The 23,608-nt window shown below is 44.1% G+C and overlaps 1 protein-coding gene across 2 annotated transcripts in view; it reads left to right on the top strand.

Moving 5' to 3' along the window:
• The first annotated feature begins 306 nt into the window (after positions 1–306).
• GRIN3A (glutamate ionotropic receptor NMDA type subunit 3A) overlaps positions 307–23,608 on the top strand; it is a 72,875-nt gene continuing 49,573 nt past the window's right edge. For both annotated transcript variants that reach the window (XM_080370987.1, XM_080370986.1), the window contains exon 1: positions 307–1,786. In XM_080370987.1, coding sequence (XP_080227113.1) covers positions 1,076–1,786 — 711 coding nt within the window. In that variant the 5' untranslated portion in view covers positions 307–1,075. The remainder of the gene's footprint in view (positions 1,787–23,608) is intronic.

Raw genomic sequence — 23,608 nt, 5'->3', positions numbered from 1 at the left:
CTATTTTCTGTTAGGATAAAGGTGTTCTATCATAAAAGCAATTTTAGAAAGTGTCCATGGCTTGCTGAGCCGGGATCTTAAGTCTCACATGCCGAAAAACGACTCGCTTTGAGCGGCAGCGCCTGAGAAAGACACGGAGCGCAGGCAGCGCTGGCGCTGCCGCCGAGCACGCCGCGGCGGCGAGGGACGCGGTTCCCCCCGGCCTGCCGGAGGGGCGAGGGGAGCCCCCAGCCTCGGACCGCAGCGACTGCGGGGACGGTGCATCCCGAGGTCTCCCCCAGGCGCCTGAACGCTGTTTCACTGCTCCGGTGCCGTGACGCGGGGAGAGCCCCCCGACAACAGGCGGGCAGAGGATTCCGTCGGGGCTGCGCCGGAACGCTTCGCCGCGGGAGGAAGCCGGCAGCGCCGAGGGAGCGGGCGATCCCCCGAAAAGCCCCCTTTTTCCCCGGGGCAGCCCGCGGGGGCGGCGGCGACTACAAGTCCCGGCTGCCCGGGGAGGAGCCGGCGCGGGGCTGCCGCTCGCCGTCCCTCCCGGTGGGAGCGCAGCGCAGCCCAGCGACCGCCCGCAGCCCCGCCGGCAGCGCCCGACGCGGCCGCCCGGCAACTTTTCTCGCCTCCGGAGCCGGGCAGGGGAGTGCACCGAGGGCTGCGGAGGGGAGCCGGGCCGGGGGGCTGCAGAGAGGGAGCCGGGCAGGGGCTGCGGGGGGTGGCCTGGCGAGGGAGCCGGGGACGGGAGTGCGGCGCGGCGGCGGCTGCGGAGGGGAGCCGGGCAGGGGAGCGCAGGGCAGGCTCGGGAAAGGGGAGCCGGGCCGGGCAGCCGGGCAGGGGAACCCCCGCTCCTGGCGGGGCAGGCGGGCAGAGCGAGCGCCCGGGCGCCGGCGCTGGGCAGGGCAGCCTTGCCGGCAGCGGCGAGGGGCGGCGCGGGGTGCCGCCCCGGGGCCGGGCAGCTCCAGCCCCGCGGGTCCGCGGGGGGCGGGCCGGGGGCCGACCCCCCGCGCAGCCCCGCGGCGTGGGCGCGGCGGCCCCATGGGCGGTGGCGGGGGCGGCTCTGTGCGGGGGCCGCCCGCCGCGGCTGATGCCGCTGCCGGCCGGCCGCGGGGCGGCTGAGGCGGGTGGCGGGGCCGGGGCCGCGGGAGGCGGCGGGCGGCTCCCGGCCATGTGGCGGCCGGGGGTGCGCGGGCTCCTGGGCCGGGCGTGCCTGCTGCTGCTGCCACCCTGCGCCCTGGTGCTGGCGGCGCTGCCCGGCTCCGCGTCCCACCCGCAGCCCTGCCAGATCCTGCGGCGCATCGGGCACACCGTCAGGGTGGGGGCCACCCACCTGCAGCCCCGCGCCGCCGCCTGGCCCGGGGAGGCGGCGGGCGGGCGGCGGGCGGGCGGCAGCCCCGAGGTGGGGAGCGCCGCGGGGCCGCGGGGCCGGCGGCCGGGGGGAGGCGGGGAGCGGCGCCCGTCCCCCTCGCCGCGGGACGCGCTGCTGCTGGCCGTGGCGAACCTCAACAGCGTGGCCGGGCTGCTGCCCTACAACCTGTCCCTGGAGGTGGTGATGGCGATCGAGGCGGGACTGGGCGACCTGCCCCTCTTCCCCTTCTCTTCCCCCAGCGCCTCCTGGAGCAACGACCCCGTCTCCTTCCTGCAGAGCCTCTGCCACACCGTGGTGGTGCAGGGGGTCTCCGCCATCCTCGCCTTTCCGCAGAGCCGCGGGGAGATGCTGGAGCTGGACTTCATCTCGGCGGCGCTGCGCATCCCCGTGGTCAGCATCGTGCTGGGCGAGTTCCCCCGGCGGAGCCCGGTAAGGCGGCGCGGGGCGGTGGCAGGGCTCCCTCCGCGCAGGGGCAGGGCAGCGCGGGGCCCGCCTGGCGCCCGTCCCGCGGCCCCGGGCTCCCTGCGAAGGGCCGGGGTCCGGCCGACCGGCGCCTGGGCGCGGGAGCCGGGCGGCGCTCCGGGTGGGGGGGGACGGGGCCCGACCCCTGCCCGGGGAGACTGACTCTGGGGCCGCCGGAATCGGTTTTCTGGTCATCCTCTCCTCTTGCATCTCCCCTGTGTTGACCCTTGCTCGCAGCCCAGGTGTGGAGGGGGACGAGCATCCTCCCTGTGAAAAGGCAGAGCTCGGTGGCAAAAGCAACGTTGTGAGCCCGAAGCCATAGGCTGTGTTAAGTTGTAGAGTTGAGAGGAGAAAGGGCGTCCAGGTCCAGGACGTGCACTGATGAGTGCTGGAGGTCCTTGGCTTGGCTTTTGGAGAAGGACATGTTTCACAGATGGAAAGAAGGTTGCTAGCAAAAAAAAACAAAACAACAAACCAAATAAAACCAGCACCCAGGGTGTTTGTTTATTGGTGGTCTAAATGCTGTGCTCCATTTGTGTAGGTTGTTCACCAGATGTCACTTCTCAGAGAAGTTGTTCACTGTAACTTGAATTTGCGTCGAGCTATCTAAAACATCAGTATTTTATTCAGTCATAGTTCATGCATCACTTCTAGATCAGATTTTTGCTAAATCTAATTGCCAGACTGAAGTCTGGCTGTGTCTGCGTTTGATTGTGTAGCTAAAATAGTAGAAACTAAATTCATTGTGTTTGACAGTCTTAGGTGCAAATAGCATTAGTATCCAAGGTGAGCTAAACTTTTTATTATACAGAGATGGCAACTTAATGTTACACACTCTGGAAAAGGTGATAGTTCAATATTTTGCAAATGTGTGTTTGATGCCAGTGATCATCTTCAAGCAAAAGAGATGGAAGAAAATGCACTGTTCTGTGTGGCCCATGCAAGCAAGGGAAGTCATGAGTAAAATGGCAGAAGCTGCCATTTAAGTAGCCAGGAGAAATAGTTGTTTTATATAAAAACACATATGTTAATTTTGCTCTCAAAATGTAATCAGAAAAAAAGATTACCAACTGAATTTGCTTAGCAAAAGCAAATATAAAACCCACCCTGGATCACTGTTAGACTTGCCTATTTTTTTGTGTTAAATTGTGACAAAAAATGCAGGAAAAGAAAGACCGTGCTGGGCAGCACCTAGCCTGCAACTGAAGGTGTGACTGCTTTGTGCTGATCTGAACTCAGTTTTCACCTCAGCAAAAACCATGTAACCCAGGTTTCTGTAGATTTGTACAGAAACTCGAGGATAATCAGTGCCACTGAATGCCACTGTTGGTGTGTGTTTAGTGCCAATAGCATCCAGGTTTGGTCAGTTGTATCTACCAGCTTTGCAGCTACACTTCTAGTTGTGCTGGAGTCAATAGCCAAAGCTCCCTGGAGACCAGATCTTGCACCCAGCGCCTCCTTTCTCTGTCTATTAAAATCAGAATTACTTTAATTTCCATCTTAGAAGTGTGTCTAGTTCATCCAAAGCTGCCTGAGGACACAAGGTGTGTTCTATGCATATAGCACAGGGTTAGAGTCATTGCTCCTTTCCATAGACTTTAAAGCTTCTGCTTAATTTTCAGATTGTTCTCAGTGGGAAACCAGCTGGATCAATCTATCCAAATCAGGACTTTGTTCTTAAGCAGACAGTTTTCAGTGAGTGAAACCAATGCTTGACATCGAACTTGTGCTGAATAGAGTCCGTTATTTTTTCAGCTGAGCTAAAAAAAATTACTCTTCAAGGCTCTGTGGATTTAAGAGCAATTGCAGCCTTACTCAAAGGCCAGCAGGTAATAGAAGTATATTAGTCTCTCAAGATTGGCTTGGATGGCCAGGCGTCTTTCTGAACACTCTATTTTCATACCTTCACAGGATGAATACCATTTTAAGGCTGACTCTGGAGGCAGTGTGCCAGCAGCCTTACCTCACATACTTCCCATAGATAAAGGATTTGCAACAGCATCTTGGACCCAGGGGACCCCAGAGATGCTTGCCTCAGCAGCCCCTGGTGCATTACTACTGTCACAATCCCATGCTAGCACTGGCATGACATGAACATACCACGGACCTCCCACCTTCCCAGCTTAATGGGCCTGGAGCTGCAGACTGGCCACTTCTACTGACTGGCAATCTTAGAGGAGATGACTGTAAGTGACATCTTTGTAGGTGAAACAAATTTTGCTGACAGGCCCAGCATGCAGTTCTTTAGAGAAGAAAAGTCAGGAAGAAAAGACTTGAGATCTAGCCTTGCTTCTGAAATGTGAAGCATCGGCCTCCCTGGGGTCACCTTTCCCACTGATACTTTAGCAAAGCAATCCTCCCTTCCTCCAGAACACCACCGCGCACACCTTGGGGGGCTACCTGCAGTTAGTTTCCTTCCAGGCAGGAGGAGAAGCAGACCCAAAACTTCTTTGCCCTTGAAGAGCATTCCCCACTGTCTGCCATATGAGGAGCACAGCAAACATGCTAACAAACTCAACATTCACTACATGCTGTCTGAAGCTGCTTCTCTTCAGCATTCAGAATCTTTGTTAGGATGCTTTTAAGTAGTAATATCTAACAAGGTCTCATTTTCCACATTATGCCAGGACAGGAGTACACATAACAGTGTTTGTACTGCAGCTGGATGTTAACATTAGTTCATCCAGAAATTTATTTAGTAGATACTGATTTTGTAACTGAAAAGCAGGTTGATCTTTGAGCAAATCTTCCCTAATATGGCAAAAAGCAATTATTTAAGAGGAAGAAGATAAGGATCTAGAAATGGAAATACATTTAATACTGGCTGTTGCCTCTGTGACATTTGATGCTATACTTAAAACTTGTAACATCGAGAAGAAATCCACAGCGTCACAGCTGGGCAACTACAGTCAGGTGGATACCTAGGGTGTTTTCAAAAGTTTTGTGATTGTTCAAGCATCTTTAAAAGTATGTTTCTCATTAAATTCTACTCTCCTGAAGTTAACAAAAAAAAAGCCCCAACAGCCATCACAAAGCATGGTACAGCATTCGTTTTCTCACAAGCAACAGCTTTTGCTGTAAGTTCAGGATTGTGTGTGGAAAAATGCACACATGGCTTCAAGGAATGCTACACAGAGTAAAATGTGATGTACTTTTTTTCATTTTCATTTGTGTATGTGATTTAATGACTGACATACGCTGATAGTAAATCCAGACACTGTTGTGACCTGAAAAAAGCTGTTTCCTTTTTTGAGTTCACTGTCACTTCAGTAAATTTTCACAGTCTTTGTAAGCAAAAGTAACAATTTAACACTATCATTCAGCAATCAAAAAACCACTGGATTTCTTTACTACTAACACAAATGCAAATTGCACTGAACCTTTGACAGCTCATTAATTTGAGACAGCAGTTCACAAGCACTGATGCCATTGAGGCAAGGCTTGTCACATCACGTATCTTTGTATGAAGAAGCACACTATTTTTTCATTCTAAGACTGCCAGCATCACTAATGATTTTCCCAGGGACAGAACACAGAAGAGATCCAGGGAACTTGAACCATAAATAAATACAGTGATATCACTTCTACTACTACAGTTCAGAGACGAGAGTCTGGGAAGAATAGGCCATAATAACCATTTTCTAGGTGATACTATCAGAAATACAGGGGAGATAATGTTTGCAGCAGTGTTCTCTGAACTTAAGAACTTAGGGAGTATTTTCAGTGTGTTTCAGATAAATCAGTACCTCTGATGCCTTTTAACAGGAAAAGGAATCTTCTCAGAGCAACAAAACAGAATAAAGTAAATCTGAATCATCAGTCCCTTCGTTGCCAGTCCATGCTTTATCTGGTTTCCTGAGGAATGGAATTGCAGCATTGCTGATTATGGCTATGACTTCAGAGAGGGTCAAAAGAATAAATAAATCAAGTCAGAGTTTTAGGTTAAACAGTTAATTTGCTGGTGAAGTAGCAAGCTCAGCCCCAGAACAGATGCTCTAAAAAGAAACTGACCATTAACATTTGTTTGTTTGTTTTTACAGGAATTAAGGTTTCTTTTGAAAACACCTTTACAGTTTTATGTATGCCAAATCATTCTGGGTGGGGAATTATACATCCTTCCCTTTTGGAAATAGCCAGGAATACCATTGTGTGTACAGTATCCCCAGAAGTCATAGTGACCTGCAAGACACAGGCGATACAGAGCACCAATGAGGGGAGGCAGAAATTACAAGGGGGTGGAGATGAGGGAAAAGATTCTGTCCAACTAAATACTCAAAGGAACTTTTTCCTCCCCTTCAAGCCAGAATTGCATTTTTGCAAAAAAAAATGTTTTTAATCAGCCAAAAAAAAAAATTTAAAATCTCATTTTTCAGGAGAGACCACAAAATGTGCTCAGCGGCAGGCTCTGGTAATTCAGACTATCATTATTAATCTGACTTAGTACAAATCTTGAAGTTTGTAGTAGTTACTCTGTAGATGAGGAATATTTATTCAGTCTTTCCCTGTGATCACCAACCCTCCTCACCTTATACTGCATAAATAGTATGGCATGTACCTTTTGTACACTTCAAGAGGGTTTGTGGGAGGTGCCTTGAGTGAAAAAAGGATGGAAATTGAAAGGACATGAAAACAATTGTTCACCTGCTTCTTTCAGCCAAGGTCTCTGAGCAGTTTTGCTCATGGTGAGCTTTTGAAACTTGCACAATTTAGGCCACTGATCTGTTGTAAAGGGACAGTCCTTTTACATTCCCAGCTAATGTAAAAAAAAGCTTTGGGTAACTAACAGTTTTGCTCCATAGCCAGCTATCATGTAGATTCATTAATTCTTTTAAACACAGATTTCAGCACCATAACTGCATTTTGCTGGCAGTTTTTGGTCCTAGCCTCATATGAGAAGTCTCCTGAATTGTAACAGTCCTCTGTTAAAAAGCAATTACACAAGGTTTACTAACCCATCCAATCTCCTGCCTTTCATACGCTTTTCCCCAGTATCATACATTGTCCTCAGGTTGTAACTGAGAGTTGTTTTACTTGTGCTCCTGTGCTGTGTTGGACATTGTCAGCCACGAGAGCACCACGGTTTTCATAGTTCACTTGTGTTGTCAGCTGAAGCCAATCCAATACATCTAAACTGATAAACAATGTGCATTGAAGGGAAAGGAGTCCTCATTTATATTCTTTGCATGGTCAGAAAGCCCTCAACTTTTGTGAAATGTTGTCATAATGTTTGGGAGTTGTATTGGCACCTTCTTCTATTTTGCCGTTTTTCACCTTGTGTAATGCTCAGGGTCTGTTTTCTGTATGTGTTGCACACTTGATAATACAAGAAGTCACTTGTTTTTTGTCTTTGTCCCCTAAATTGTCAGTCACAATAAACACTGTTTAAAACACCACTAAAGGCATCCAGTCACGTAAAACAGAACATTGCAGCTTGCCTGCCTATGGGGAGTTAAGGGTAGTTCCTCTGTCAACAAGCTTTGCATACTCAGAAGCATGGGGCAATGAAAAGAAAAAAAAGAACTAGTCTCTTTTTATTCCAGTTAATTCCAGTCAACAGTGTTTAAGGAGGATTCAGTTCATTGTGACTGCAAAAGGTCACTTTTCAGAATGCTGGGAAGTGGTGAGAGTATTTTTACTTTCAGTTCCTTCCTCTGGATCCTTAATTTTAATGTCTCATTGAGACGGACAGAGCCAGAACTCTAACATAGTTAACTTTTCCAAGTAGCAACTTTCCGTGCTATCTCCGAACTCCTTTGCTTTGGAAGAAATCCCCTCAGAAGCTCATTGAATTTGGTATCCTGCTATTGGGCTTTTGAAATTGAAAGCTTTTGCAGCTTAGAATGTTTTAGCATGGTATGTCCTAAATGTATGCGACAATTCGAGGTATGAGAATGTATTATTTTCCCTGGTGTTTTGTTGCTTATGGAGGAGCAAATTTTTTGAGGTGCAAAAGTGTTTTCAAGCATATTAGTTCAAGACTTGGAAGCTGTTTGTAATACTAAAAAGTTACTCGGTATTCTTTACCACCTAAGTCTCAGTGGAATCCTACAGCAGGCTTCTTCAACTTTTCTTAGTTTCAACACTTATTTTAGATAGCATAAAGGTCTTCCTGTTTTATAGTATTTGTAATTTGTAATGTAATTTGTGAGGCTTGGTTTGCACAACGACCATTCACAACTGTATTCACCATGCATAATTTTCTGTATATTTCTATTGTCGTGGCAATTATTATATAAGGAAAAGCTGGACATGCCATAGTTTGAATGCTTATTTCAAAGTCAGGGGGATATAAGTACTACACACTTTGAGTCTGGATAGTGCAGCATTATTTGGAATACATAGCACCAGGGATTCTTCATTTGAGTGGCTTCAAGTCAACAGTGAGCAGTATATCTCAAATACAGCAAAGGGATGTTACCCAGATTTAGAACGTGCACTGAGTCTACAATTATTTATGGTCTGTGACTCTGGGAATCCTTAGATAAAATTGTGCCAATGTTCTCTTTGTTCTTGAAGTGCATCCTGTGTACAAACTGTGAAGTTTTAGCAAATCGCTTGATCAACTTTATAAATTCTGTTTTATTTTCAGTTACATCCATTCCATGTGAAAAGGGTGGTGAAGAGTTAAGATTTGGGAAAGGGGTGGAGGGAAGGTGATTCTTGTAGCTAAATATTAGACTAGTAGATACTTCCTGTGTAAATGGAAAAGAGATATCTATACTGAATTGATAGGAAAACTCAAAAGCAAAGATACCTGCCCTGTAGTTAGATGTGCACTTGCTTGTCAGTCTACTTCCGTGCTGTACTTACGTTTACTATACTAGATTCAGGAGAAAATATTTGAGCTGGCTAGTAACAAGATTTTCTCATTCCTCATCCTGAGCTGCTTCCCTGATGCAGAAAAAGCTGAGTTAACATCAAATTCAGTACCATATGTGATGTTTTCTTTTGTGTTTTTTGCTATTCTGGGTGTTCACAAAACAATGTCTTCCTCATGGCATAGCCTAGAAGAGGTCTTTCATAATAAACTGCACAAAATCATGTTCATAATGAGTGATTAAACTATGATAGGGTTAAATTATTGATTATAACCTTATCAAATGACATGCATTATTAGAAGAAACACCAAAGAATACTTAGCTTTATTCACAAAGTAAAAATTAAAGTTTGGCCAAAAAAAAGACAAATTTAATGACAATTCGCTATCAGATACTATATGAATACAAAAGTTATGGTACCAAACAGATTAACAAAGAAAACACTGTCTAGAAATGTAAGTTGAGGTGTTCAGTATAACTTCCCCCAAGAATGTGTACACAAAAGTCAGAGAAAGCACCCCATCTTTCCACTAAAATGGAAGCAGAGCTATGAAAATCAGAAAACAGCCAAGGATCCTGTCATGCAATATGTTATTCAGTTCAGTGCTCACAATTAAATTCAAAGACTACTTGCAAATGTTTTCATCTAGGGTATATTTAATGATTTATTTATTATTTAAACCCATGAAATACTGAAGCCTCAGAGTATTAGAACTTTAGGCTCTGTTGGATTTAGTTACAGTTTTAAGCCATTAAATAAAATGTTTATCTTGTGTTCTATTCTTTTCCCTGTGGATTTCCCATGTGATTTTTTAATGTGAAAGAAATCCAGGCAATAGCATGGCTAGACTTTATATATCTATTTTAATTAGAAAACTGGAAAAAGCACAGCTTCTTTTAAAAATCTAGATTTGTCTTTCAAAGAACATTTGAGCTTTAAATCCATGTTTCTGTAGATCTTACTGAAGGGCTTTTAAAAAGGGGAAGGACCACCTTTTCAGTTTGATTGAACAAGAGAGTACATCAAACCTCACTGCACTACCAGTAGCTATGCATTGCTGTTTATTCTGAATAGCTGAAAGCAGCCAAAGAGAGGGAAGCAAACAAGAAAAGGAAGCAAGAAAACTAAAAACATAATTGTCAGTAACACAGGTAGACAGAAGGAGAAAATAAACTGAACTGAGAAAAAAAGGAAGAGGTGCCCTTCTCTGTCTCTCTACTTTTTGTGATTCCAGAAGCATAAAAAAAAGGGAACTGAATTTTACATGAAAGCACTGTACAAAGAGCTGGGATCACCAAGCACAGAGTGAAACAGCTTGCACAAGTCAGGGCTGAATTATCAGGGATGTCTTGATGCCTGGCTGAGGACAGTTACTTCCAGTGAGTAACGCTTCCCCAAAAATTAGTGCAGACCTCCCAGAGAACTGCTAAGCCAACATCTAGGAAGCAGTGAAAGGAATAGGGATTAAATTAAAGGTAGATAGTAGTTTATTGCTGCTGGTGGAGCAATATACCTTCTTGCAACGATGTGATGCCTTGATGTGGGTGGATATAGTTAGTGGAAGCCTTTTTCTTCCTTGGTGCTGAGAATTATAGGAAGAGATGCACCTGAGCGTCTCGGGACACAGACCCACCTGATGCTCTGGCACATGGGGTCAGACATCTTCTGGTCAGCATTTCAGAGCGCCAGGAGACAGACCAAAGTCACTTGGATACACACAGCATCATACTAATAATACCCAAAAGGGATTTCCTAATAAATGGGCGCAGGTTCAGGCACAGTGGCTTTAGGATTGAAGCTTTGGACATCAGGGACTGTTCTTTACTTCTGGTCAGGCCCTGAAGGTCTCCACATTTTCCCAAACACCCTGTCAATCAGCCAGATTGGTTCTCGCCACCATGGGGAGAGGATGTGCAGATGGTGGAAATAACAGCAGAACTGGGAGAAAGATTTAAGCTTGAGTAGGCAGCAATGATAGATGATTCATTTATTAAGGGAGTCACACTTGAGCAAAGCCATTTGTGCAAGGGACTTCTTGTCACTGTGACTAGGAAGTTCACAATCTGGTCCCAAGTGCTTCGCAGCTGTCACATCAAGCTACTAACATTATTCTTGGTAATAATGGACAACCACATGAAGAACTGAGAAGGAACTTGACAGCGTGGCATACCACAAACCACAATAAAGCACAGTAATTGTTATGTGCCACTTTTGCAGGGCATTGCAACCAAATGTTTTTGTGCATCTGGCCTTGGGACTTGGTTTTAGCTGTAGACAGGGTTTCAAAACATACCGCTGTTCAGGCTTGATGTTCACCTCTCAGTCCTGAGCTGTATCATTTCCCCGCAACACAGTACAATATACAGCTGTTCACAAGGGTCTGGCATCCCTGTAGTGCGTATATACCCTGTTGGTATAAGCAGAGAGCATGTGTCTACTGGTGCCATGCTAGGCACCATCCCTGTCTCTGCAAGGTATGTGAGTGCGTTATCAGCAAGTTGAGAGATGATGCTGAACCTCTTGGATGTGCCCTGCTGCATGGAGTCTCCCTTGCAATGGACTGCACCCTTGCAGGAGAGGTAAGCTGGGAGAGTCCTCAGGAGCTGACTGGAAATCTTCCACTTCACACTGGTTTGAAAAGATCTGGTGTGCAGTGTGCTGGCTAATTCAGTTGTACCTGAAATGTTTCAGTCACCTGAATTTGCATGGCTGCAGGCAGCAAGGTGGGGAAGTGGAGGAGGCAGAGAAGAGTGAAGGTGAACACAGGTGCACCCTCAGCTGCCACAAAAACAGAGTAAATGGGGAAATTACTGTGATCATTTGATTGTTATTATTATGTAGGAGAAATCGAACACTAGGGAATTCAGAAGCAGGCACCATTTTTTCCTTTTCTTCCTACAGTGTATTACTTTTTCCTCACTAGCTTTCATCTGTGATGATAGTTTCCAAAGCCCATTTTACAATGTGGAAAGTATTTGAAATGCATTATAAAAATCTATGAATATGCTGCACAGGCATATTTTAAACTTAGTATTTCCCTAAAGGCATGCTATTCCACTTCCAGCTTTTTTAAGACTGTGAAGGAAATGAGTGCCCATGCTGATCATAAGACATTTTACAACGCTTTCTAAGTTAAGACAGAGTTAAAAGACAAGATAGATCTTCAAGCTTAAACTGAGATCTTAAAAATGAAGTTTTGCATTTGTTGCAAGAAAGAACTACTATACATAGCAATTAATAGCCAGAAAGAGCAGCTGTATTATGTACCAGGCTCTCTCAGTGATGCTACTGATAAAGCAGTTACATTACACTCATCTTAATAGCGTACTCACTCAAACTGGCTTAAAAAGACCTTTTTAAAATCAAATGAAAAGTCAGTATTATGAGTTCACAGTTTGATAATTTTCTGATGTTATTTTAGATGAAAGCATAATTATTTATCACTTTCTCAGCATGTAAGGCTCACTCGTATATAACCGCTCTCTGTAGGAGAACAGTTTTTTTAAATAATTTACTGTACTCAACACAAGCGTTAGAACATGGGAAAACAGATCTGACCTTTACTTGGAGCTGATAGCTGCCCTCTTTTGAGAGTGTACTGGAACTGTTTTAGCTGTGATTTACATTTTCCTAGTACAGTAATACCATGGAGGGTTTTTTTTACTCCTACATTGGAAAGGCAACAAGGTGAAAGAGTTATGTACCTGGTTCCTTCTGTTTAAATTGTATGTGATAGGCAATAAACTGCAGAGCTCCAAAGGGACAAATATATACCCAATAACAGCCTTGAGGCAAACACAGGTGAAAAGCTAAAGCAAAAAGCATTGATCATTTAAGTTTAAGCTTTCAGACATGAAAAATTCAGATGTCATTGTACCATACTGCATTTGCCAAACAGGAGTTTGCAGGAGCATATTCTTATTTCCAGAGTACAAAATCAAGCAGCGCTTTGAAGGAGGGCTCTGCTCTTCTGCTGTCTCTGCTTTCCCCAGTCATCCAGCAAGCACACAACCTCCACCAGTAACATTTAGTGATGTTTCCTTGCTCCAGAACTGCAGAAGGAGGTGATGTGGTGGTGTATGATCCCCACTTCGTTGCCAGTTCTGCAAAACCAACTGCACTGCCTGGTGTGGCAGGCAAACAGTCTGCTGCTGTTAGCAGCTACCTTCTGACCACCCAGAGGGGCAGCTCATGCCAAACTCCCATTGGCATCTATAAAATCGTCTACTGCAGAGCAAATTCAGGGGAAGTGATAAAACATGGCAAACTGTGTTTGTTCTTCAGAGATTCAGAGGAGGAAAAAACCCCACCTATTAATCACCTCTTTAAAAGTTCATACCACAACGTGTATGAAATAGGCTGGGTAGGCTGGTATGGTTAACAGTACTCTTGTGGCCTCTGATTAGGAATCTTGCATCAGCAATCGATACAGGGAAGCCAAAATTATGATTATTCAGTCACCCTTATGATCATCTTTTTATACACATGAATTATTTACATAGTACAGGGTACTTACACACTTGTTAATTAAAATCTGCTCTTTTCATTGTTATACAGGTAAGATCTCTTCAGACCATGTAGTCCTTCTAACAGCATTTATTTCACATTCATATTTTGTTTAGTGTTATCTTTCACTGCATAAATAGAAGATCCTTCAGTGTAGAATACTTGTGTGAAAGGATTCCTTCACACTGAGAATTTCTTTTGAGAGGGAGAGAGATAGATAATCAGTTTGTTTTGAATATTGATGCCCAGAATCCCCAGGAACCCTCAAATTTTCTTTCAGCTACACCATTATGCACCTGCTCTTCCATTTTCAGAGTGGCATGCTCATTTCACCCTTTCTTAATCTTACCCTTTAGTCTTTGTTCTGAGGTCCTGTGTTCCACTATAGGATAACACAGATCCTAAATTAACAGAGCCTTGACTCCAGAAGAAGACTGCAAGGCTCCATTGTGATACAAATGATCAGCAACATAAATTGCTCATCACTCACTGTTCGTCACATTCTCTGAAGAGCACCAAAAATAAGACACTTATTTATAAATAGCACAGCCTGCTAGATTCCAGTGAAACTCAATTTCATATCTTCCCACCATTTTGACAGTGCATATAAATATGTAACATGTAGTTATGTGAAAGTTAGCAGTACTGCAATGTCCTCCTTGGGCATTCACAACCCTTACAGGTTTACAGCAAAAGAATAAAATGCAAATTAAGACCTGTAGTGGGATGCAGCATACCACATTATTAGCATAAGAAAGATGCTTTGTGTGACAGAGAATGGGAGCTTGTTGCCCAAATCATACTGCTCTTGTATTCCTCCCCAGAAGTACTTTAAGAGGAGAACAAAGTGAGAATTCACAGTGAATAATACATCTAATCACAGACGATTTTTTCTGCCTGAAAACCACCTGAAATTTCTGAAACACGCATGAACAATACAAACATTAGGAATACCTGCATCCCAGAGCCTTCCAAAAAATGTATAAAAGTGCTTCGTTTTAATTCACTGCCTTTGAGTAGGGAGCGGCTTGAGTTCAATTTTGGTTGTTTGGCTAAGCTGCATGAATATTATTTTTTTTAATCTTACGATTTTATAAACACAGGAATTGGGGGTATACGTGGAAGCTGGAACTTGCAAATACTGCACATGTTTGGTTTTGCTATTGATTTTCTATAAGCATTTGTCCTAGTATAATTTGGTTACTGGAATGTTCATGAAAAGTAAATGATGAGGAGAACAAGAAGAGCTGAAGCCAATTAGTTCATTCATTTGAGTATCTATGTGTTGTTTCTGATGCAATTGCCATCATTTAAAAAAACAAACTAATATATTTGGACTTGCTCTTCATTTAAGTGTGGCATGGCTTTGCTTAGGATGAGGAACTAGTCCAACAGGATCTGTGGCTTGTTGCTGCAATATTAAAACTATATTCATAAGATAACTTAATACTTCTATCAACTTTAACCTTTAATTTTACCTGATTTTGCCTTATTTTCACCAAAGAGTTCTCGTCACTTAAAAATCTATAGAAAGCCATTCACTAAGACCAAGAACAATTCAGAGAATACCTCTTTTTGTGGATCCATATTATGCCAGCACTACAAGAGCAAATGCATGTCTTCTGAGAGTCATACACTTCTGTTACAGTCTTATTAGAGACTAATAAGCAGCAAAATGGCTTATTATTGTCAGTAAGAGGTAGAGAAATGAGTGTGCAGTCTGACTATTGAACAGGGGACTCAAAAGGGAAATTCACTTTTCTCCAACACAGTTAAAACGTATGACTGGGCTGAGTACTGGAATAGTTGCTGGTCTACCAGTCCAGGCATGGGGAAGTCCAGCTGAATTTCCTTCCTTTGTCAGAAGTTTCCTCTGGAAGGTTAAAAGTTGTGCAAGGCTGTAAGAATCAGCAGCAACCCATTGCCTGTCTGTAAACAACATGCTGAGTCTGTACTTGTGTTTGACCAGTTCAACATAACAATGGTGTGGTCACCATTGGAACTGTTGTGTGGTGTTGTGGCATCCATCCTTTGCAAGAGTATTAGTGGTGAGAGGAAATAACAGCCAACCCAGACAGCAAGGCCCCTGCTGTGCACAAAATCTTTTTTTGCGGAGAACTTTATTTGACCTGAGCGATGATTCCAGTTGTGCAGGTTGGGACAGGAGACCAACGCTGCCCAGCTGCTGGAGTAATTCCCCTTGCCTTCACTGTGAGCTTGAAGTGTGTTGTTTCAGCAGCCTTCGTACCTCTTTGCCTCACTCCCTGCCCCCCTGCTGCCCAGTTTAACAGTCCACGTGTGTGTCAGTCAATATGGTCAAGTATGTATCATTCTGAGAGTGGTCTCCAACCGTTGCTTACCCTTCCGAAAAGAAAAGCAAACCTTTTACAGAAGTTCCTGCTTTCTCTGAGTGTCTGTCTCTCCCTTTTATTCCCACAGCTGGCTGGCTGTTTCACTCCAATTTATTAATAATACATCCTAGTGTTCTGTGTGGTGCCTGGTAAGCAGGGAGTTTTACAGACTATTTCAGTTCCCTTGCTCAGGAGGCAGAGTGCAGCCTCTGTGTCAGTGCAAAATACCAAAACAATATTACAATGAAATTCAGAGCTCACGGTTTTTCACTTCCCTTAGTTCCATCCCAGGTCCCTGAAATATGCAGAACTATAATTTATCCTTTGGAAGACTCACCAAGATGTGCTTCCAAGTGCTAGCATCATGTAAACGGAGAAAACTGAAATGGGGAAAGAAAAAAATACACATTCATATTTCTTCAGGGAATATACATTTTTTGTGATTCTTCTATTATAGATTCTCTCTCCCTGAAGCAGTACTGTTTCTTGCAAAGAGAGACAGCAGCTTTGATCATATGTTCTTGCCAGACTCATAGGAGTGGTGGTCTGTCATCCCTTCCTTTCAGGTTGTCTGGGGGAATTAGATACTCCTCCGCAACACTTCCCCTTGTTCAGAGAGTTAAAAAGAATCATGGCGCCAAAAATAGTTTATGTGAATTCTTCATCCTCGGGCTTGGTTCACCAGACTCTGCGGAGTCATTGCAGATTATTTGCATGGGGATGGATAGACGCAAACATCTTGCTGAGATTAGTGAGACATGATGCTTTCGTATTTTATCACAAGCACTTATCCATGTTAATTAAACTCCTAAGGGCACGCTTCATGTTCACTGGTTCTTACCCTCTCCTTTAGGAGGATACAATCACCCACTCAAGAAGCAGAAATAGTGCATGACTAACTATGTCACGGAACAAATGATTAACACTAAGTATTTTGTGCTAGCTGTTTGCAAACAATCCACGTGCCAACAATTATGCTGAAGCAATTTTGTGAATACCTAACTCAATGTATTTTGCGTAACTCAAGACTGGCTCACAGATCATTAAATTCATAACTTCTGTCTTTCTTGTTTGTTAAATTCAGAAACGTCATTATTTCTTCTGGGCCATAGAACTGGTAGTGCTAGACTCAACTGTGGTATTAATCTGCAACACTGGACTGGTGAAGGCAGTGGGAAGGTGCTGTTCAAAACAGCTGCTGTGCTTGTAAGAGTTTATAAGCCACTAAGTGCAGAGGAGGGCAGTCATATGCAGGCAGATCCATTAATACATCTGATGCTTTTGGATTTGCAGCTGTGCAAAGAAAGATGCTGTTTGCCCCAGCTGCACACAGCCTACCTGCAGAGAGCTTGGTCTAGCTGCCCAAATGCATCAAAATGCTCACAGAGTTCATTATCAGGAGCTGAGGGCCTCTTTGTCAGCTGTGATCACTCATCAGCCTTCTGCTGATGTCAGGGTTAAAGAGCTGACCTAGAGAGCATAGCATCCATAGTGTCATCACATGGGCCAGGGCAGGAAGAGCTGAGCTTTGAGAAAGAAAATGCCTTGGATGTCTCTAGGAAGCTCAAGCACAGACAAGAGTTTATTGATTTTGGTTCAGAGCATTTGAGAGCCTTTTGACTCAGAAATGTGCAGCCCTAGCAGATCCTAAAGCACATAGCTCTTAAAAAATAAACTAAATAGCAACATACTTGGGTAGTTGGTGCTTTGCAATGAGTGTAGTGGTTTTCAGCTATCAGAGTTGTGCAAACCCTACATAACTTTAAGGAGGAGATAGATTATTTTATAAGAAGGGGTTACAGAGGCAGTGGAAATTTGGAGAAATTGCAGCAGAGAAGGTAGAGCCAGTACTGAAAAGAAAATTCAATTTGTAAAGACCTTTCCCCTCATTTCTATGCAGTGAAGTATTCTTCCCATTAATAATATCCAGCTTGTGAAATTGTTGCTGTTACTTTCATTACTTTCTCATAAAATAAGTCAACCTGTATTAACCTGCCACAACAGTTTTTTCCCTTTCCCCCTCAAGAAACACAAGGTAGCAGTACAAATCATATAGATTCACATAGATAGATAGGATGAAGAACTTTCTTTTCAATTAAATAAATTTGGTATTTAATTCCATCACAACAGTTTGTCCAGCTACTCTTCACTACTTTTTCCTGCTTTTTAAAGTATATTAAACTTTCCCACCACCGAAGGTTTTGCTAGTAAAAGCAGTATGCTGAGTTATTTTTGTCCATATGCTGTTGAGTTTCTCATTAACAAGGGAAGGTCGTGTATTTCTTTGATGCAGTGTGGATTTCCAAATTTTTTTTCAACTCTAGGCAGTTCTCAGGCAGCCCTGGGGTGCTGGGCTGTTATGCAGAACTTGTCCCCAGGCTGCGGATTGAGCACTAGCAGCACAAGAAAAAGGAGGGGAAGGCTGTAAAGCTTTAAAAAGCTCTGTGATTAGTGCTAACTTCTGGCAAGTGATGGTTGTCAGCAATATGAATCTTCAGTACAGCATGCTGTTTTTCCCAGGCTGCACAGTGACATTTAGCTTCAGTCTGTGACCAGTATCACATACTATAGTATCACTACTACAACATGGATGGACATGTTGATTAAAGCCTATGAAGTATCAGTTACCACTGGTCCACTGAGTCCAAACTCAGTACAAAGGAGGGATTAGTAAGTATCATTCATATTTTATGGTGATTTACAAGCTCTGTTCAGTCACTTCGTTGTTGGTCTAAATGTCTGTGCGAGGTACAGAGTAAAAGAAAACCTCGTAGCAAGAATCCATGCAAATGTCTATGCGTAGTGGACAGGTGATGGTATTGTGCATTTTCTGTCAAGCATTTAGTTGAGAGCAGAAGATTGAGTCACAACTCGGAGCTGTAAATGTTCACCTGATGATCTTGCACATTATAAATCAAAGGATGAAACAGGTATGGGTGGTGATTTTTGATACATTTTGCCAAGCCTTACCACAATACTTGCTGTAAACCACTTTCTGCTCTGTGAAGTACCTGCTACAGTTAGGGTTCATTTCATGACTTTCTACCCAGGAGTCTTTGGTAATACAGTGGATAATTAGTAAGTTGCTTATCCACTTAAAGCATGAGGAAATCACAGCACCCAGGTGCTTGCAGGCGTGGGGTCCTGCTGCGGCAAGTATCAGTGGTATGGGTAACACTAGTCTGGAAGGACAGATCAGTGCACTGTGAGCAGTGTAATGGTACAAATGCCCAAATTATTTAGCAATAACCCATAAAATAAATGACTGGCTGTTCCTTTCCACATTATCTATCTGTTGAGGCAGCTGTGTCTAGCACGGGAAGGAACAGGAGCTTTGAGCACTAGATTCTGCTTCTGGCAGAATCTTGGTATTTTCTCCAGGAGGTGTGATTTAACCTCTTTCTACCCTGCCACCCCCCTTTTTTCCTTCTGATCACTCCCTCTGTAAGAGGGTGTGAAGTATTTATCTTGCTGTAAGCCTTAAGATGGGCAGGGAGACATTTCAGGAAGAAGCAAGAAGCCTGGCCCTGCTGCAGGGGTGATTGTGCCCCCCAGCACACTGCGGAGGGGGTTATCCCCATCTATAGAGAGGGGTTTGCTCACAAAGGGAGCAGAAGACAAGGCAGAGATTTCAAATGGGATCTCTCAGTTTCTATATTTGACAGCCAGCCAGGGCCCCTTCCTCCTCCTCCGCCTCCTCTGCCTCCTCTCCCTATGTGCCTTGGTAACGGGCTCTGCGCAGTCACACACTTTTGTGGGTAGTTGCTATACACTTTATTGGAAACTTGAATGTTTCTGCATTTGGGGGCAGGGAATAGGTGCCTCCTGATTACAGGATCATGCCTTATTTTCTGTTTTGCATGCCCAGAAAAGCAATTTGCAAATGCTGCCACAAAACTTCTAAGTTGTACAGGGTTTGGGGGTGGGGGTGGGTTTTTGGGTTTTTTTTTGGTTGGTTGGTTGTTGGTTTTTGTTGGGGATTATTTGAATGACAATGTATTCAGATTGGGAAGGAAAAATGGGGAGCAGTGATTAAGAAATGTGCAGTGAATATAAGCACTAGATGTTGCTGCATTTTCAAAAGTCAGATTCTTGTCTTCTGTTGAAAGATAGTAAATCTGCAGCCAAGGAGCTAACAAACATCACACCTCCCAGTTTATTTATTTTTTCCTTCTGCAGCAACTGCTGGTGTTGAGTGGCACTTATCCTTGAACTATTTCTTATGCAAACAAACTGCCTCCTGCTGAGGAAAGTAGCTTCAGCACTTGGTGCAATTGGTGAAAGGTGCCCAGCGAGGTGGGGATGCTCATACAGGACAAGATCCTCCTACTCGGCTGGCAGGGCAACATCAAACTTTGAGCAGGCATCAAGTGGCGTTTCATGGCCACTCGGGATGGCATGTCCCAGTGGATGGTCCCCTCTGTCACTTCCATGCCCCACTGCATGCAGAGTGTGTTTTTAAAAGAGATGCTTGACTTTCCCCCGGCCCCCCATCTGCTCAGCCCCTGCCCTGAGAACCAGTTAGAACTCTTCTTTCTAATTTCCTGTCTTTCTAATTAAATCCTTGGTGTATGAAATAAGAAACCTCAAGTGAAGATGCTTAAATTATGTTTCTGATTTTAAGCCAAGTACACACAAGAATTCACCTTAGAGCCATGATTTAAATGTCTAGCCACAGAAGGATGAACTACTAACTTAATCTACCTGGCCTTATTTAATAGAGTTAAGAGATCAGTCTTTGCAAGCTTAATTCTTGGCTTGCTTTCATACAAAGAATCAATATAGAGCAAAATGCACCTATACGTAAAATTTATCCTGTGAAACACGCCCAGAGCAAGGCCCAGGAGAAGAGGATGTGATGATGAGCTGTTGCTGGCTTTCGGAGGAACAGGACACAGGTCAGCATTAATTTCCCCCACTGTATATTGCCATATAGAGCTGTCATTTCAGTGACTGCTTCATGCATAACTTCATGCAGCACAACCCATGGGTATTTCTGCAGGGACTCATAGAGATGGGGAAGCTGACTTGGTCCCTGGTCATCACCCTGGAGGAGCAGGACCTGGTGCCCTGCAAGGAGAACCAGGAGTCCCACAGCAGCCAGGGCTGTCCTGTGCCTGGAGGTGCTGCCTGCAGCAGGACAGCCTGGCACTCTGCATCCTCAATGTTGTGTTATGGCACTGGCTCAGGATAAATGGAGATTTCTTTGTTAAATTGCTGCCTCGTTCCCCATTTGTCTACAAGATCAAACGACCTAGTTTCACTCTGCTGAGCTGCGAACACCAGATAGGGTTGCACAGCCTGTTGGTGGGCACATAATCATTTGTAAAAATGAGACATCAGGGGCACAGCTACTGAGGGTGTTGGGAATGCAAATGATCAGGGAGGGCTGAAAACACTTTCAAGCCATGCTGGAATTGGACTGGTGAGTGAAAATGGCATTCCAGATTTTATTCCTTGCTGCAGGTGTTAATGGTGAATAAAATGTAATTGGATTACATGCTTCATGGGTATACCAGGTGCATATCAGAAAGGACAATAGCTGCTTTTGTAAAATGGAATCATACTTCTTTTACCTGCATAATGTGAATCACTCATCCTCATACCCCCTCTCCTTATAGTCTGCATTTTCTTCCAGAATTAATTTCTTTTTGTTTGGCCAGAATTTTGCTTATGTCTAGAAAGCTAGGTAGTACAGAAAGTGCACTCACAGCCTGTTAAACTTGTGAAAAAGTAGCATTTGCTAGTGATATACTTTAACATGTCCATCTTGCTGATGGGAAGGTAGAAGCTGCTGTAACAGGGCAAGGATGGGAATGCTGTTGCAAGAGCCCTTTATGCTGAGGAGCCTGGTAAGGGTGACATGTCAAGGAGCCTGGTGTGGAGCAATGCTTGGCAATGTGCACTGTAATTACAGCCTCTGTTGCCAAATTCTCTGTCAACTCTTGTACTGTTTTAATGGTAGTCCTCAAGAGCGAGGCATCAGAGCAAACACCACATGCAATTAACATGAGCTTTAGAAACCCTTTCTATATGTGAAGCCAAGAATTTATTGTGTAATTAAAGTCCCAGCAGTCTTACCAAAGTAGTATAATTGGTCCCAATGATGCTAACACAGGCAAATTATCCAAGTACTACAGCTCATTCTCAATAATGATACAGTTTAAATTGTCATACATGCAGTTCCTTCATCTCTTTTTTCAGATGTTAGGCTCACCCTTCCGTGGACCTCCGGGTCCCAAGTTCAGCATCATAAATCTTGAGGGAGACAGAGCAAGTGTGTGTGTTTTCAGGGGGCTGGGGTTGTTAGTGGCAAGTTGTCTGTGTCCCAAGATCTCTAAAGGGAAGACTGTTATGCTGATGGTGGGAGATTCTTCCTCCTCTGGGTTTGCTTTCGGTTACTTTTTTATGTGTGTTAATGCTATCTGCATGTTTGCTGTATTTCCTTGCCTATTCCTCATTCATTTACAGTTCCACCTTATATCCACATTTGTAGTATCTGGTACATATTATGTATTGGATATGTGTTCTTTGCTCTCCCTAAACCCAGTTTTACACAGCTCCCAAGGCTGCAATCTCCTAGTGACCAGTAGCTGACAATTGGTGAGTTGTGACTTTCAGCCCTGGCACCTCTGCTGCCATCCTGTGCTTGCAGTGTTAAGGCTTCTGCTGTCATCTTGTGGTAGTGTTTCTGGGGATCCTTGATACAACCCCGTTCATTTGTTTTTTCAACAGCCTTTGAACTGTGATTTCTTGACCATCCAAGTAACATTTTATTACTTCAGCCTGATCCCACCTATGTCATTCATGTAGGGTCATTAGTACTCGAATAGTACTCTAAAAGACTAATAAGAGTTCTTCTATTAGCAGACACACACAGAGAGTGCTCTGGTAGCTACCTAACTCACCACTGGTGTGTCATCAGAATTTCTTTACAACAGGGTCTTCCTTCATCACACCTCAGACATCAGGAGAGCCAGGATCAAGGAAGCAGATCTCACGAAGCCCAAAATGCATGCATTGTCTGCTCACAGGTACTGGCACAGCTTTGGCTCTGCTGCTGTCAAAAGTTGGATTGCTACCTGTCCTCATGAACCAAAAGTGGGGAAAAAAGCCCTTTCCTTGTGCATTGCCCAAATAATACCTGTGAGAAATCTTGAACTGCCTGCTTTGGAGTCACTTTAAAACAGAGCCCTTCTGACTGATGGCCAGGATGGAAAAAGCACCACTGTTTGTAGGGTGCTTCTCAACAGAAAAGCACACAAACACCCCTAGACAGTCTGCTGAAGAGCTTTGAGTTAGTTGAGTGCCATGTCTCCTTAAGAGAAGAATTAGATTCTGGTAAATGTTATTTGCCAACTGTTCAGGCTTATAGTGGCATTCAGAAGAACCCCAAAAAGATACACCTCTGTGGAATGGCAAGTGTGGGAAGACTTGTAAAGGGATAGCTGCAGCACACCACCAGGTGAGAAATCCTGCTCACAAATTTGACAGTCTGGATGAGGCCAGCCTAAGAAAATGTGTTACTGGGAAATGGCGTAAGAAAACCTGGGGTAGAGGTAGCCAAGATCTCCTTGCTTTTGCTAGCAAGTACTCACTGACTTGTGGCAACCTTATTCCGGTAACAGTGTTGAGCTTCTAGAAAATAATACTGTGCTGTAACAAATTTTCCATTGTGGGTAACAGTCACACTCAGTATCTCTTGGAATCTTACCCAAACATTTGCAGGGGCTTTGTTACCAGTTACAAAACTGTAGCACTTGGAGGCAAGAGTCACAGACATGGACCTGCCCCACCTCTTTCTCCCTTTTTGAGTGTACCGTGGAGCAGACATTGTGCTCTAGAGTTTTGCATTGGCATTTTAATGATGGAGGAAAGCCTGTCAAGGAGAATTAATGCAGCTCCCCCTGATCTATTTGTATTAGCAATCACCTGTCTTTTTTTAACTATAATGATAAATTTTAGGGAAGGAAACTACTTTGGCTCTTGGCATCTGTATGAAATACTCTTTGACAAACTTTAGATGTTTGTTGGATTTTATTTTTTTTCTCCTGGAGCAAAGAACACCTTGAAGTTTTTTAAGTAGTATTACTTATGATAATTTTAAGTGGCT

The sequence above is a fragment of the Falco punctatus genome (assembly GCF_963210335.1).
Source record: "Falco punctatus genome assembly, chromosome: Z".
NCBI classification, from domain to species: Eukaryota; Metazoa; Chordata; class Aves; order Falconiformes; family Falconidae; genus Falco; species Falco punctatus.
This window is presented reverse-complemented; position numbering and strand designations above follow the sequence as displayed.